The sequence below is a fragment of the Giraffa tippelskirchi genome, chromosome 9, assembly GCF_054371585.1.
Source record: "Giraffa tippelskirchi isolate mGirTip1 chromosome 9, T2T-mGirTip1v1.2.pri, whole genome shotgun sequence".
NCBI classification, from domain to species: Eukaryota; Metazoa; Chordata; class Mammalia; order Artiodactyla; family Giraffidae; genus Giraffa; species Giraffa tippelskirchi.
Window position 1 is genome coordinate 47924069 of NC_137283.1, and position 15710 is coordinate 47939778.

Sequence of the window (15710 nt, forward strand, 5' to 3'; positions counted from 1 at the left end):
GATCATAGAGAAAGCAAGGAAATTCCAGAAAAACATCTACTTCTGCTTCATTGACTACAATAAAGCCTTTGACTGTGTGGATCACAACAAACTGTGGAAAATTCGTAAAGAGGTGGGAGTACCAGACCACCTTACCTGTCTCCTGAGAATCCTGTACGTGGATCAAGAAGCAACAGTTAAAACCTTACATGGAACAACGGAACAGGCTGGTTCAAAACTGAGAAAGGAGTGCAACAAGGCTGTATATGGTCACACTGCTTATTTAGCTTCTATGTAGAGTACATCATGGGAAATGTCAGGCTGGATGAATCACAAGTTGGAATCAAGACTGCCAAGTGAAATATCAACCACCTCAGATATGTAGATGATTCCACTCTAATGGCAGAAAGTGAAGAGGAACTAAAGAGCCTCTTGATGAGGGTGGTAGAAGAGAGTGAAAACGCTGACTTAAAACTCAATATTCAAAAAACTAAGATCATGGCATCTGGTCCCATCACTTCATGGCAAATAGACGAGGAGAAAATAGAAAGTAGCAGATTTTATTTTCTTGGGCTCCAAAATCACCGTGGATGGGGATAGCAGCCATGAAATTAAAAGATGTTTGCTCCTTGGAAGGAAAGCTATGACAAACCTAGACAGCATATTAAAAAGCAGAGACACCACTTTGCTGACAAAGATCCATACAGTCAGACCTGTGTTTTTTCCAGTAGCCATGTATGGATGTGAGAGCTGGACCATAAAGAAGACTGGGTGCTGAAGAATTGATGTCTTTGAACTGTGGTGCTGGAGAAAACTCTTGAGAGTCCCTTGGACAACAAGGAGATCAAACTAGTCAATCCTAAAGGAAATCAACTCTGCATATTCATTGGAAGGGCTGATGCTGAAATTCCAATACTTTGGCCACGTGATGCAAAGAGCCGACTCATTGGAAAAGACCCTGATGCTGGGGAAGATTGAAGGCAAAAGGAGAAGAGGGTGGCAGAAGATGAGTTGGTTAGATAGTATCACCAACTCAATGGACATGAATCTGAGCAAACTCAAGGAGATAGGAAGGACAGAGAAGCCTTGGGTGCTGCAGTCCATGGGGTCACAAAGAGATGGATACGACTTAGCAACTGAACAACAACAGAGAGCTGAGGGTGGAGGCTGGCTTCTTGTTGTAGCCAAGGGCATCTCTGCATGCTGTGGTCTCTGAGCTCCCTTATTTTCTAAAAGCTAGAGTTAGATTACAATTGTTCTAACACTTTTGTATTTTTAAATTAATCTCTTTTTTATTAAATTTTAATCGCATAGGCAAACTTGCTTATTATAATAAATTTGAACCATACAGAAATGTAAAAAGTAGGCAATGGCAATGCCTCTCCTTTCACAGTGTCCATGCCAAAGCCAACGGGTACACAGCACGCACAGTTTCCACGTGGGTTCATCAAAGACATGTTTTGCAACTGACTCAAGGGAGGCAGAATGCATAGTTTCCCCTCGCTGCTCACATTCCACAAAGCATCTGCCACCTGCACATTGATGGGAGGATTCAGTATTTGGGATGGCTGGGTCGGAGCAGGTGGGCTGTTGTTGTTTTAGTCGCTAAGTTGCATCCAACTCTCTGGGACTCCATAGACTGTAGCCTGCCAGGATCCTCTGTCCATGGGATTTCCCAGGCAAAAATACTGGAGTGGGTTGTCATTTCCTTCTCCAGGGGATCTTCCCGACTCAGGAGACCCACGTCTCCTGCGTTGGCAGGCAGATTTTTTACCTCTAAGCCACCAGGGAAACCCAGCAAGTCAGTACAAGGTAGCAAACTGTGCCACACAGCCCTCCGTGAAAACTGTATGTCCAAGGGGGTGGGGGCCGAGAGGTTTTCGAATAACTCACCATGACCACGGGGCCCAGTGAGTGCCTGTGGGGGGGCAGGTGAACTCCCTCTGCCCCAACACACACACAGACAGCATGTGGACTGTTCTTTGGGGAGAGGAGAGGCTGCACACATGAAAGTTTAGAGATCAAACGAACCCGACTTGAGGAAGGCACTGCTGTGTGTTCTCATGACCCACCATGTGACTGTTCTGGGTGGGGAAGGGCAGAGAGATCCTGCAACTAGAATCTCTAGGGTGCAGGGGAGGGTTTTTTCTAGAAGGAAGACTCCATGGAGATGTGGCACGTGAAACTGGGACAGGTACTGCCACTGGGTGGCAGTGTGGGCCCAGCAGTCAGGGCAGGAGGGGTCATAATTCGATGGCCCTCAGAGGGACTCACAACACCTGGGGCAGGCAGGTACCTGGGGCAAAACAGAGGCACAGAGGCACACCACTCTTCCCAGAATGCAGGGGAGGTGCACGGTGCTGTCAGATTCACAAAGGGCAAAAAGTGTGTGTTAGTCACTCATTTGTGTTCAACTCTTTGTGACCCCATAAACTGTAGCCTGCCAGGCTCCCCTGTCCTTGGAATTCTCTAGGTAAGGATACTGGAGTGGGTGGCCATTCCCTTCTGCAGGGGATCCTCCCGACCCCAGGGATAGAACCCAGGTGTCCTGCATTGCAAGTGGATTCTTTACCATCTGAGCCACCAGGAAAGCCCCCTTCACAAAGGGCAGCTAGAGGGCAAAACCCTTGGACTTTACACACAGAACTGCACAATCACTGATTTCTGTAGGGGGCGCTTGCAAGGAGACCCTGGGGTGCTCTGGTGATGACAGGCCTGGAGGCAGGGAAGCTTCACTGAGGACCTGAAAGTTGGACCCTGAAGGATGCCTAGGAGTTGGCTTGTCACAAGAGCTAGAGAGGAAGTGTGTTGGGGTGGGAAGGGGTGGCGGGGCTGGGCCTGTGAGATCTAGGGTATATTTTAACCTCTCTGTGCCTCATTTTCATCACCTGTAAAGAGGGGACAATATGTAGTAGTTAGACAATGAAATGCAGAAGGAAATAGCTGAGGTCACCTGGCACATAGTAAGCGTTCAGTACAGTAGTCACAGGTAGAGGGTAGGGGTAGAGTCTTGGGGCAGAGAGCTTGGGGTCTATACCCAGGGAGACTGAGGTTCAAAGCTGTGAAGCCCCTCTGTCTTCACAGTAATGTGGGGTAGTAGACAGTTCCTACTGGAGAAACAGCACCTTACACAAGGGCCCCATGCTGGGCTCTTCCAGGAGCCCCAGCCATCAAAGTGGTAATGAGGCCTCCACGTCCATGCCCATCCCAGGCAAGCAGCTTCTGGCCTATTCAGGAGGGAAAAGAGCAGTGATCCCACCAGACTCGCCCGTGAGTGTCCAGGAGCCTCTAGCGGAGGCGTGGGTCAGCGGTGGCCTGCTGCAGTGTTGGGGGCCCTGAGTGCAGCAGTGCATGCATGGGACCTTTTGAAGGAGGTCACCATTATCTTCATTACCTCCACCATAGTTTGGCCTCAGGTCAAATAACAGGGAGGGAACACAGCCCCGCCCATCAACAGAAAACTGGATTTAAGATTTACTGAGCATGGCCCCGCCCATCAGAACAAAACCCAGTTTCCCCCTCAGTCAGTCTCTCCCATCAGGAAGCTTCCATAAGCCTCTTATCCTTCTCCATCAGAGGGCAGACAGAATGAAAACCACAATCACAGAAAACTAACCAATCTGATCACATGGGCGACAGCCTTGTCTAACTCAATGAAACTATGAGCCATGCTGTGTAGGGCCACCCAAGACAGACGGGTCATGGTGGAGAGTTCTGGCAAAACATGGTCCACTGGAGAAGGGAATGGCAAACCACTTCAGTATTCTTGCCTTGAGAACCCCATGAACAGTGTGAAAAGGAAAAAGATAGGACACTGAAAGATGAACTCCCCAGGTTGGTAGGTGCCCAATATGCTACTGGAGATCAGTGGAGAAATAACTCCAGAAAGAATGAAGAGATGGAGCCAAAGAAAAACAACACCCAGTTGTGGATGCAACTGGTGAAGGAAGTAAAGTCCGGTGCTGTAAAGAGCAATATTGCATAGGAACCTGGAATGTTAGGTCCATGAATCAAGACAAATTGGAAGTGGCCAAACAGGAGATGGCAAGAGTGAACATCGACATTTTAGAAATCAGCGAACTAAAATGGACTGGAATGGGTGAATTTAACTCAGATGACCGTTATATCTACTGCTGTGGGCAAGAATCCCTTAGGAGAAATGGAGTAGCCGTCATAGTCAACAAAAGAGTCCGAAATGCAGTACTTGGATGCAGTCTCAAAAATGACAGAATGATCTCTGTTCATTTCCAAGGCAAACCATTCAATATCACAGTAATCCAAGTCTATGCCCCAACCAGTCATGCTGAAGAAGTTGAAGTTGAACAGTTCTATGAAGACCTATAAGACCTTCTAGAACCAACACCCAAAAAAGATGTCCTTTTCATTATAGGAGACTGGAATGCAAAAGTAGGAAGTCAATAAATACCTGGAGTAACAGGCAAATTTGGCCTTGGAGTACAGAATGAAGCAGGGCAGAGGCTAATAGAGTTTTGCCAAGAGAATACACTGATCATAGCAAACACCCTCTTCCAACAACACAAGAGAAGACTCTACACATGGACATCACCAGATGGTCAACACCAAAATCAGATTGATTATATTCTTTGCAGCTAAAGATGGAGAAGCTCCATACAGTCAGCAAAAACAAGACCAGGAGCTGACTGTGGCTCAGATCATGAACTCCTTATTGTCAAATTCAGACTTAATTTGAAGAAAGTAGGGAAAACCACTAGACCATTCAATATGACCTAAATCAAATCCCTTACGATTATACAGTGGAAGTGACAAATAGATTCAAAGGATTAGATCCAATAGACAGAGTGCCTGAAGAACTATGGACGGAGATTTGTAACATTGTACAGGAGGCAGAGATCAAGACCATCCCCAAGTGAAAAAAATGCAAGAAGGAAAAATGGTTGTCTGAGGAGGCCTTACAAGTAGCTGTGAAAAGAAGAGAAGTGAAAGGCAAAGGAGGAAAGGAAAGATACACCCATTTGAATGCAGAGTTCCAAAGAATAGCAAGGAGAAATAAGAAAGCCTTCCTCAGTGATCCATGCAAAGAATAGAGGAAAACAATAGAATGGGAAAGACTAGAGATCTCTTCAAGAAAATTAAGAGATACCAAGGGAATATTTTATGCAAAGATGGGCACAATAAAGGACAGAAATGGTATGGACCTAACGGAAGCAGAAGATATTAAGAAGAGGTGGCAAAAATACACAGAAGAACTATACAAAAAAGATCTTCATGACCTGGATAATCACGATGGTGTGATCACTCACCTAGAGCCAGACATCCTGGAATGGGAAGTCAGGTGGGCCTTAGGAAGCATCACTATGAACAAAGCTAGTGGAGGTGATGGAATTCCAGTTGAACTATTTCAAATCCTCAAAGATGATGCTGTGAAAGTGCTGCACTCAATATGCCAGCAAATTTGGAAAACTCAGCAGTGGCCACAGGGCTGGAAAAGGTCAGTTTTCATTCCAATCCCCAAAAAAGGCAATGCCAAAGCATGTTCAAACTACCACACAATTGCTCTCATCTCACACGTTAGTTAAGTTATGCTCAAAATTCTCCAAGCCAGGCTTCAACAGTATGTGAACTGTGAACTTCCAGATGTTCAAGCTGGTTTTAGAAAAAGGCAGAGGAACCAGAGATCAAATTGCCAACATCCGATGGATCATCAAAAAATCGAGAGTTCCAGAAAAACATCTACTTCTGCTTTATTGACTATGCCAAAGCCTTTGACTGTGTGGATCACAATAAACTGTGGAATATTCTGAAAGAGATGGGAATACCAGACTACCTGACCTGTCTCTTGAGGAATCTGTATGCAGGTCAAGAAGCAACAGTTAGAACTGGACATGGAACAACAGACTGGTTCCAAATCAGGAAAGGAGTACAACAAGGCTATATATTTTCACCCTGCTTATTAAACTTGTATGCAGAGTACATCATGAGGAATTCTGGACTGGATGAAGCACAAGCTGGAATCAAGACTGCCAGGAGAAATATCAATAACCTCAGATATGCAGATGACACCACAAGAACTAAACAGCCTCTTGATGAAAGTGAAAGAGGAGAGTGAAAAAGTTGGCTTAAAGCTCAACATTCAGAAAACTAAGATCATGGCATCTGGTCCCATCACTTCATGGCAAATAGATGGGGGAACAATGGAAACAGTGACAGACATTATTTTTGGGGAGCTCCAAAATCACTGCAGATGGTGGCTACAGCCATGAAATTAAAAGACACTTGCTCCTTGGAAGAAAAGCTATGACCAACCTAGACAGCATATTAAAAAGCAGAGACATTACTTTGCGAACAAAGGTCTGTCTAGTCAAAGCTTTGGTTTTTCCAGTAGTCATGTATGGATGTGAGAGTTGGACCATAAACAAAGCTGAGCGCCGAAGAACTGATGCTTTTGAACTGTGGTGTTGGAGAAGACTCCTGAGAGTCCCTTGGACTGCAAGGAGATCCAATCAGTCCATCCTAAAGGAAATCAGTCCTGAATATTCATTGGAAGGACTGATGCTGAAGCTAAAACTCCAATACTTTGGCCACCTGATGCAAAGAACTGACTCATTTAAAAAGACGCTGATGCTGGGAAAGACTGAAGGTGGGAGGAGAAGGGGACGACAGAGGATGAGATGGTTGGACAGCATCACCGATGTGATGGACATGAGTTTGAGCAGGCTCCGGGAGTTGGTGATGGACAGGGAAGCCTGACGTGCTGCAGTCCATGGGGTGGCAAAGAGTCGGACACGACTGAGTGACTGAACTGAACTGAAGTGGGGCTACACTGAAGCTCAAGTTCCCTTCAGGAAATTTACAGAGAAGTGGGTTTCATGAAGTCACTTCTCATGTGAACCAATTATTTTTGTCATGTCCTGCTTCACGGGCTTTTGCTTTGGGACCCCTCAGTCTTCCATCCCCTCCCAGGCAGGACAAGCTCACCCCTGCCTGCCCTAGGGAAAGCCTGGATACTGCCATTTATGCCTCTGGACTGCCAGGAGCCTGTCATCCCTGCTAGGGGACCTGAAGTTTACCTTCTTTCCAGGGAACTTGGGGGGTACACACCGGGAAGGTGCGGTGGACCCTACCGCTGCTCCAATTCTCTCATCTCCTGTCCCACGGGCTTCGAGGGTATGTGTGAAGCCCCTTTAAGGATGCTCCCTGGTGAGTCCAGTGAATGGGAAAAGGTGGAAAGGATCAATGGTAGGGGCATGTTCCCTGGGGCTCAGCAATAATGGGAGCAATACCAGCTATCGAGGATCAGATGTATCAGGTGCTCCGTGTAGATGGGAGAGATTGTCACTGCTCCTCCTCTCTACTTTTATCCCCTAGCTTCAGTTTATCTCTGGGTGTTTGGAGCTCCAGGTCTCTCTCCCATATTTTTAGGGGGCCCACCAAGCCAGAGACGCATGTGAACTGTCCTGTGGGGTGAGCTGGGGGCTCTTTATCCTTGCCTGTCTCCTCAAGTCGGTAGTCATTTTCTCCCTGATTGGAGGGCTGGCCAGAGACCAGCTTAGGGCCGAGACTGGATGGCCTTGCAAAGTGCAGTTTGGGATGGCGCCTTCTTCCCCAGCTCCCAGGGGAAACCTTCTCGCCTGGATCCTATTGGCTGCAGTGGCCGCAGTCTTGACCTCCGTGAACCTGCTCGGATCTGGATACTCCCTCTGAAGCCCTTTTCTCCCCTAATGTTTCTCTCCAAACCACAGCCCACGCCACTCGCCTCCCCACACAGGGTCCAGGGGTCCAAGCGCAGCCCATAGGGGGCGCCTGCACACCAGCACACCGCCTTGGAGGAGCCACTAGCTGGGCGGACGGACCCGTGACCGCGCCCTCGTGCTGCCACCGGTCCTATCCATAGATAAGCGGGCCTGTCGCTAACGTAGCGGAGTGCCCCGAAGGAAATCTGAGCTCAGGTAGGTAGAGCACCGGCCTCTCCCTAGCCCTATTCAACTTGGTTTTCACCGGTTGGTCTCTAGGTCACGCCCAACCCCCTTGGCTCACGTCAGCCTCGGATCCAAGCGCTCTAATTGGCCCTCCCTGACCACTCGGCCCCACCTCCTGCACTGCGACTGGCCGGCGCGCAGGGCCCCGCCCCATTTTCCTGGAAAGTTCTTGGAACTCCGTCAAAGGTGATTCCTTTAGCTGCCCTCGGCTCCAGATTAGGGAGCCGGCGCCCCCCACCCGCACCCCTCGCCGCCCGACCGCACAGCCGGCGGTTCTAGGAAGACGTCGCTTCCGGGAAGGGCTGGGACACAGAGGACAAAAGATTAGGCTGTTCGCCCCGCCCCGTCATCCGGGCCCGCCCCCCGCGCCCTCCCGGCCCGCCTGCGCCGCCACCTCTCAGTCCCGGTCCGCCGCCCGTGCGCCTCGGGAGCCTGCCCTGCGAGCACGATCCGCGCTCACTGGCTCACTCCAGCCGCCGCCGTCAGGCTGAGCCTCAGCTCCAGAGCAACAGCTGCCGTTGCCGGGACATGGTCCTCTGCGTTCAGGGGTAAGCGCGGGTCTCTGCCCCAGCCCAGCTCCGCGCCGGGACGCGGCGGAGAACTGGCCTCGTCCTAGCCGCCTAGTATTAAGAGGGCTTGGTTGGTCGGAGAAAGACCTCGGGAGTGTGATAACAAAGAAAAGTGACAACATCGTCACCACCTCTACTGGCACTGTGGGTACGGAAACTGGGGGTCAGCTAACGACAGGAGAAACACAGGGTGGGCTAACCTTGGGTTCTGGCTGGAAAAGGTGGACGCTTCAGGCAGCGCCTCCTCCCAGACCTGGCTCACTTGCCCAGCCGTTCTGGATCGGAGCGCTGTACCCTGGCCTGCCGGCCCAATAACCTACTGTGACCGTGGGCTAGCCCTTGCCCCTTTCTGTCCTGTCATCCACTCTCCTGCCTCGGGCTAGCAGTTAGGCTCTTCTTGGGAAACCAATCTGCGATCCTTACCTCTACCCAGGTTGGCACCTGCTGAACAAGCAGCTCTTGGAAGAGACTAGATTTGACCCAGTCCTGTCTGAGGCACCCCCTCACAATGGCCTCATCCCTACTCTCAGTCCAATATGGGATCCCAATGTGAGAAGTGTATTGGCTCCTGCCTCCCTTCTCCAAGTTTCCCAAAAACTTGCAGGGGTGGGGTGGGGGCTTATAAGATAGTCTTGGCTTCAGCTGAACATTCTTAATACATTCCGTCTGACCAGAACCTCAGCGTCTCCTTCAACCAAGGATCTGATGCTCTCCAAACTCATAACAGGAGCTCAGAAGCTCCAGGGTGAGTGAAAGGAGATGTAAGTGGGTGCTCCACAGCCAGAGAGAACTAGGTGGCCCAGTGACTGCTGTTATCAAAACTGGTATGGTACCAAGTGAGGAAGGGTGGAAGGTGGGGCAAGGCTGAAGTGCCCCCCAGCTCTGAGCAGCCCTGTTTCCAGCACCTGGAGGTGCTAGGAAGACTGTACATGCTTCTGTTTCTCCCTGATCATCTCCAGCATCTCCCTTTCTCCTCTCTGCACTTTGGGACTCCCTAACACCTTCCCCCACGCTTCTGCCTTTGTTCACAGGACCCCAGCCAATTCTGGGGTCCCACACTCTCTCACTTTGCTCCAGCCTTCAGCTGGAATATTGGAATATTAGGGCAGCCCCCTTGGAATATTAGGGCAGTGGTCTTGTCAGGGAGTAAGACCAGCTAGTGCTCTCCTGAGCCGGGGAGCAGGAATTCCCAACCGTAGGTTTGGGGTGTCAGCTTTGCTGAGGGCTACTTGCTCAGGGTTGAGTTTGCTTCACTAGTTTATGTCCCCAAACAGAATGCACAGGCTGGGCTGCACAGCAGGCACCCTCACATACTGGCCACCCACACCTGGAGCACCACAGCCATCACCACCACCATGACACAATGACACAGCTGTGGACACACCCCTCCCCAGATATATATAGTCACTCACCAGGAGCTTGTGGTGACCAATACAGCCACTCACACATCCAGACACCATATCATCCCTAGAGGTCCCGACACCCACATATGCTAAGCTGTTTGGACATGGCCACCCCCAGAGGCTCTGTCCGGTCTGACTGGCTAGCCACCTCCTATAGTCCTAGAAGGCTCCCTGGCCTGAGCTGAGCTCTGGGTCCCAGTAGGGAGGCCCTTAGCCAGTTGCTTGGATCTCAGCCTCCAGCTCTTCTAGAGGGATTCCAGAGCTCCCGCAGTGCAGCCAGAGTTGGGGTGGAGAAGGGTTACCAGGCTATGGTGTGCCAGGGTCTTATGGCCCCTTCTTCTCATGAGCAGTTGCCGGCCCCTGATTTGTTAAAGTCTTCTAAGAGTCACCTATAACTTACATTGTCAGGTCTGGTTCCTCTCCCTGGCTCCTGCCGCCAGCTCCTGCCCACCTCTTCCTGCCGCGTAAGCAATACCTGGCAGTGTTTCCCCATGTCATCATCTCGGCGCATGGTGCCTTTGCTGCTTCTCCTTCCTCTGGCCTGAGACTCAGCTCAGGAGCAGGCTGACCCTGACTCCCCCATAACATCCTTTGCTTTCTTATGACTTTGGGTTATGAGCACTCCTTTAGAGCAGGGCCCAAGGTTACGTTATCCTGATGTCTTGAGGCCTGGCAGAGAACCAGACCCAGAACTGAGATCCGAGGATTTCTTTTGTGACGAGTGGGAGAGGACTGGCAGTCTCTTCCATGGGAACCAGGACCATGCCTCTCACTCCCAAGAAGCCCCAGGATCACCGCACTGGGCGGGCTTCTCTTAAAGAGAAGCTACTACTCAGACTGGGGCTGGTTCAGCAACCCAGTTCTAGTCATCTGAGAATATGGTGTGACCCAACCCCTCAGTGTCTGGGCTGGGACGACCCCTCACTGGGGAGGTGCGGAAGTGGACCTCTAGTGAAGAGCAGTGTTTGCTTAAGATCACAGTGTCTGGTAGAGCAGGCTTGTCAGGGTGGGATCTGGAATGTGGGATGAGTACCCTGCCCTTTGGTGGGAGCTCATATGTATGGGAGGTGGGACTTGTCAGTGCCTTTAGAGGCCACTGTGTACCCCAGACCCTCAGCTGGGAGGGAGAGACTTCAGGATGAGAGTCTGACCTGTTTGGGGAGATATTTCTAGCCTCTAAGGCCTGGCCAGTGTAGACCAAGGTCCCTCTGACAGACACTGTTGTCCATGGGGAGGTAGCACGTGACCCATCCCTTGGCTCAGCCAGGACCATGCATTTAATCAGCCACCTCTGCCAGGAGGGCACGATTGTGGGGCCTCTTTGCACTGGATCCTATCTATGTGGTGGGAACCCCAACTGGCCACTGTGAACTAGAGATGCCTACAGGGAATGATCTATGGATTTGGTTGCTGCAAAACAGAAGAGAGATTACTGATGGCCCTTTGTCCCTGCAGATGTGAAACCTGGGGATACAGAGGGGCCATGTATTCATTGTACTGCACCATTCATATAAGGGACTCAAGCATCCACAGGTTCCATCTCCTGGAACCATCTCCCCATGGATACTGGGTCCAACTATAATTGCTCTTTGATAAATGCTGGAGGGTGGAAAAGTCTCTTTCAGAAGAGGGTTCATATGTGGGGGAGGTCATCAAGGGGGCCTTTTGTGCCGACAAGCGGGAGGTGGAGTACTGGTCTCATGAGTGGGCAGAGGGGAAACGGGGGCTCACAGTGAGATAGACTGGCCAGAGATCACGTAGCCAGTCTGGGGCAGAGGGGATCTCTGGAAATGGCGAGAGCACAGGGCCTCCACTTACTGCCCACGCACCTCCTTCTAGACCTTGTCCTTTGCTGGCTGTGGAGCAGATTGGGCAGCGGCCCCTGTGGGCCCGGTCCCTGGAGCTGCCCCAACCAGTTATGCAGCCTTTGCCTGCTGGCGCCTTCCTGGAGGAGGCAGTAGAGGAGTCCCCAGCCCAGCCAGAGAGGGAGCCCGAGGTGGTGGACCCAGAGGAGGACCTGCTGTGCATAGCCAAGACCTTCTCCTACCTTCGGGAATCTGGTGAGTCTGCGGAGGGAGGAGGAATTGTCCTGGGATGTCTGATGGGGGAAGTTTAGCTCTGCCTGTTGAGTCTAATTTGAGAGGCAAGCCTCTGGCCAGAAGAGTCTGATGGGAGGGAAGGGCTCCAGCCCTCCCCAGGGAGGGGTGACGAGATGAGGCTGAGCCCTGCCATGCCCTGGGTTGGTGCACCCAGCTACTTTCCACTGTGACCAGCTGGTTCCTCTCCTCTCCACTTGCCTAGGCTGGTATTGGGGTTCCATTACGGCCAGTGAGGCCCGGCAACACCTGCAGAAGATGCCAGAGGGCACCTTCCTGGTACGTGACAGCACCCACCCCAGCTACCTGTTCACACTGTCCGTCAAGACCACCCGCGGGCCCACCAACGTGCGCATTGAGTACGCCGACTCTAGCTTCCGCCTGGACTCCAACTGTCTGTCCAGGCCGCGCATCCTGGCCTTCCCAGATGTGGTGAGCCTGGTCCAGCACTACGTGGCCTCCTGTGCCGCAGACACCCGGAGTGACAGTCCCGACCTTGCCACCACCCCGGCCCTGCCCACCCCGAAGGAAGATGCGCCTGGTGACCCAGCCCTGCCTGCCACGGCCGTTCACCTGAAACTGGTGCAGCCCTTTGTGCACAGGAGCAGCACCCGGAGCCTGCAGCACCTGTGCCGCCTCGTCATCAACCGTCTGGTGGCCGACGTGGACTGCCTGCCGCTCCCCCGGCGCATGGCTGACTACCTCCGACAATACCCCTTCCAGCTCTGACCTGGCTGAGCAGCCACCTGGCCTCACCTAGCTGGACCCTGGAGGAGACATGGGCCCCAGCTGGACTTGGGCTCCCACGACCCCTCCTCCAGTCATCCTGGTGCCTGTGTGCATCTGGCAGCTAGACCAGGAATGGTCCACAGGAACAAGGCTGGGGGTGAGGGATCAGGGGAAGTGTCACATGACTTGGAGGTCAGCACCCCCCGCTCCCATGTGACTCCACTGTGGTGGGCCATGTGTGTCAAAAGAGAGGGCACTGGCAGGACCTTGTCTCAACTCTGTGGGCTGGGCCCAGTCCCCCACTCACCTGCTGCAGACTCCTGAACTGCATAGACTTGGCTGATCCTGGTTTCTCCATCCTCAGGGTGGGGTGGGCCCCTTCCTTCCAGCTAGCCAGCCTCTGTCTCGAGGGCATATCAGCCAGAGGAACCGAGGTTGATGGTGACAGTCCCCGGGCAGGGGTGCAGACCAAACTGGGGGACAGCACAGTTATATAGTATTTATTTATTTATTCTCCTTGGGTTGGTCTCGGGGTGAGCCGACCCCTCCTCTCTGCCCTGAGCACTCCAGAGGCCCCAGACTGGCCCCAGCTTCTCTGGTTCCTCCCACCCTGAGATGCACTGCTGGACCCAAGGTGGTCCTGCAGGTCCTGGCACTAACCCATCCACCCGAGAAGGAGTCCTTCTCCTTGGCCTCCAGCCCTGTTTTGGGAGGATGGGTGAATAAACAAGAACACGGAGACAACATGTTAGCGCCCAGCAGAGCCTGCCACTCACCCCCTCCAGGGCCGAGCCCTGTCTGCATAGAGCTGGTCTCGCCGGGGCACAGGCCCTGCACGAGTCGGGGGCCAGGTCAGGGAGGGCATGGTCATTGCCGGGCCACCGCTCCAGTTCTGCTGGGTCTGCTTCCTGCCCAGGAGAGTGTGTTCACACAAGAGAGGGTATGAAACTCCATATCCGATGAGACTTTATAAAATAATTATTACTTAAAACAGTTTGGTAGTCTTTTTATTTTCACTGCTTTTTCTGTAATGACAATAAAATTGTACCTTTCATGTATGGAGCCCTCAGAGGGGCCTTTTTTGAGTCGTATACCATTTGTCCCCTTCGATCTTACTGTCAGTATCCCCCACTTTACATCTGGGTCAGCAGAGGCCCAGAGACCTGTGTGGCCGAGCCGTCCCTGCTAGGGCACCTAGTGAAAAGTGGAGAGGGTTGTTATTGTTGTTGTTCAGTCACCAAATTGTGTCCGACTCTTCATGACCCCATGGACTACAGCACACCAGGCTTCCCTGTCCCTCATCGTCTCTCAGAGTTTGTCCAAGTTCATGCCCATTGAATCGGTTATGCCATCCAACCATCTCATCCTCTGTCATCCTCTTCTCCTTCTGCCTTCAATCTTTCCCAGCTTCAGGGTCTTTTCCAGTGAGTCAGGGCTGTTTGCATCATGTGGCCAAAGTATTGGATGCTTCAGCTTCAGCATCAGCCCTTCCAAAGACTATTCAGAGTTGATTTCATTTAAGACTGACCAGTTTGATCCCCTCGCTTTCCAAGGGACTCTCAGGAGTCTTCTCCAGCACCACAGTTCGAAAGCCTAAATTCTTCTGTGCTTTGCTTTCTTTACTCTCCAGCTCTCACATCCGTATATGACTAATGGAAAGAAAATAGCCTTGACTATATGGACTATATAACTATTGTCGTCAACATGATGTCCTTGCTTTTTAACACACTGTCTAGGTTTGTCATAGCTTTCCTGCCAAGAAGCAATTGTCTTCTAATTTCATGGCTGCAGTCACCATCTGCAGTGATTTTAGAGCTCAAGAAGAGGAAATCTGTCACTGCTTCCACCTTTTCCCCTTCTGTTTGCCATGAAGTGATGGGGCCAGATACCATGATGTTAGTTTTATATTGGAAGGGGTAGGGAGAAGCCCTTGTCCACTCATTCCCTCTTTTCCCCTTGGAGGGTGGGATGCAGGGTCACTAGTGGGACTGCCTGCAGGGTCACTGCCCAGTGCCAGGTGGGGGAGGTTAGCAGAGGAGCATCAGACCTGAAAGAAGTGTGAACAGGAGATGCCAACTAAATGTAGGTGGAAAATACTAGGGGTATGGGTGCTGTGGACCACTCCTGGGGGGCAGTGTCTTTTGATATGACGAGGCTTAGCAGATAAGTCAGGCTGGATCATCTCAAGGAGAAGGTACAGTGCTTGCAAAGGCACCAGGGCATTACCGGGGAGCTTATATTCCTGATCATAAGGAGGCCTAGGGAAGGTCATTCTGTGCTGCGGGGCAGAATGGCTGATTTGGGGGTAGTGGCTGGCCACAGGGTCTGGCCTGGGATGGGTCTGATGGGGTTCTGTCCTAGGCTGACTGGGGTTTGGGGACTCTTTCAATCAGGGTCCTATGTACCAGAAGTAGGTGAAAGAGCAAGTAAAATGAAAACACTCTCCATTATCTGATGGTCTGCCTTTGGAGCACTTCAGTATCTGGAATCCTACTCTGTCCTGAAACTTTCTACACCATTGAGTCCCTCACAGAAAAGTACCTCTGGAGCTCACTCATGGCCTTTCAGCCCTCATTTCAGAAATAGTTCTAACCTTTCCATTTTCTTAGCCCTTAGACAATTAAAAGTTGCAGATTCGAAGAGGCAAATGTCAGCAGATTGAAGACAGGAAGGTGTGAGGAGTGACGTTGATGACAAGGATGAGGCAGGACAGGATAAAAATCAAGAACTCTGGAGGTGTAGAACTCTGGGGGTACGGAGAGAGGTATGGCAAAGAATGGAGCTGCTGTTGGGTGAGAGTGAGCAAGAAGTGGGTGAGGGCTATCTTTACCAGGTCCACGTGTCCCACCTGGCACCTTCTCCATTGCTGGCTGCAGGGCCCAGCAACACACCTCGTCCAGGGCACCATGGCCCTGCCAGGGATGTCTGTGGTTTCTCATTGCTTCAGCCTAGATTCCAGCCCCTTTGTGACTCCCA

General features: G+C 51.5%; 2 protein-coding genes across 4 annotated transcripts in view; one reads left to right on the forward strand and one right to left on the reverse strand.

The window, feature by feature from the left end:
• The first annotated feature begins 8336 nt into the window (after window positions 1-8336).
• On the forward strand, window positions 8337-13792 carry CISH (cytokine inducible SH2 containing protein). The gene is made up of 3 exons (XM_081525345.1): window positions 8337-8485; window positions 11749-11969; window positions 12211-13792. The coding sequence occupies exons 1-3, from the start codon at window positions 8466-8468 to the stop codon at window positions 12732-12734; spliced, it is 765 nt and encodes a 254-aa protein (XP_081381471.1). The 5' UTR covers window positions 8337-8465; the 3' UTR covers window positions 12735-13792.
• HEMK1 (HemK methyltransferase 1, mitochondrial release factors N(5)-glutamine) overlaps window positions 13720-15710 on the reverse strand; it is a 34525-nt gene continuing 32534 nt past the window's right edge. For all 3 annotated transcript variants that reach the window (XR_014064114.1, XR_014064113.1, XR_014064112.1), the window contains one exon: window positions 13720-14383. The gene's annotated coding sequence lies outside the window, so the exon portion shown is untranslated. The remainder of the gene's footprint in view (window positions 14384-15710) is intronic.

What these genes read in the sequence shown, in the direction of transcription:
- CISH (XM_081525345.1), top strand. Translation starts at nt 8,466, where the DNA reads ATGGTCCTCTGCGTTCAGGG. An exon ending in ATGGTCCTCTGCGTTCAGGG is followed by an intron (nt 8,486 to 11,748) that starts GTAAGCGCGGGT and finishes ACCTCCTTCTAG; the next exon opens with ACCTTGTCCTTTGCTGGCTG. An exon ending in CTCCTACCTTCGGGAATCTG is followed by an intron (nt 11,970 to 12,210) that starts GTGAGTCTGCGG and finishes CCACTTGCCTAG; the next exon opens with GCTGGTATTGGGGTTCCATT.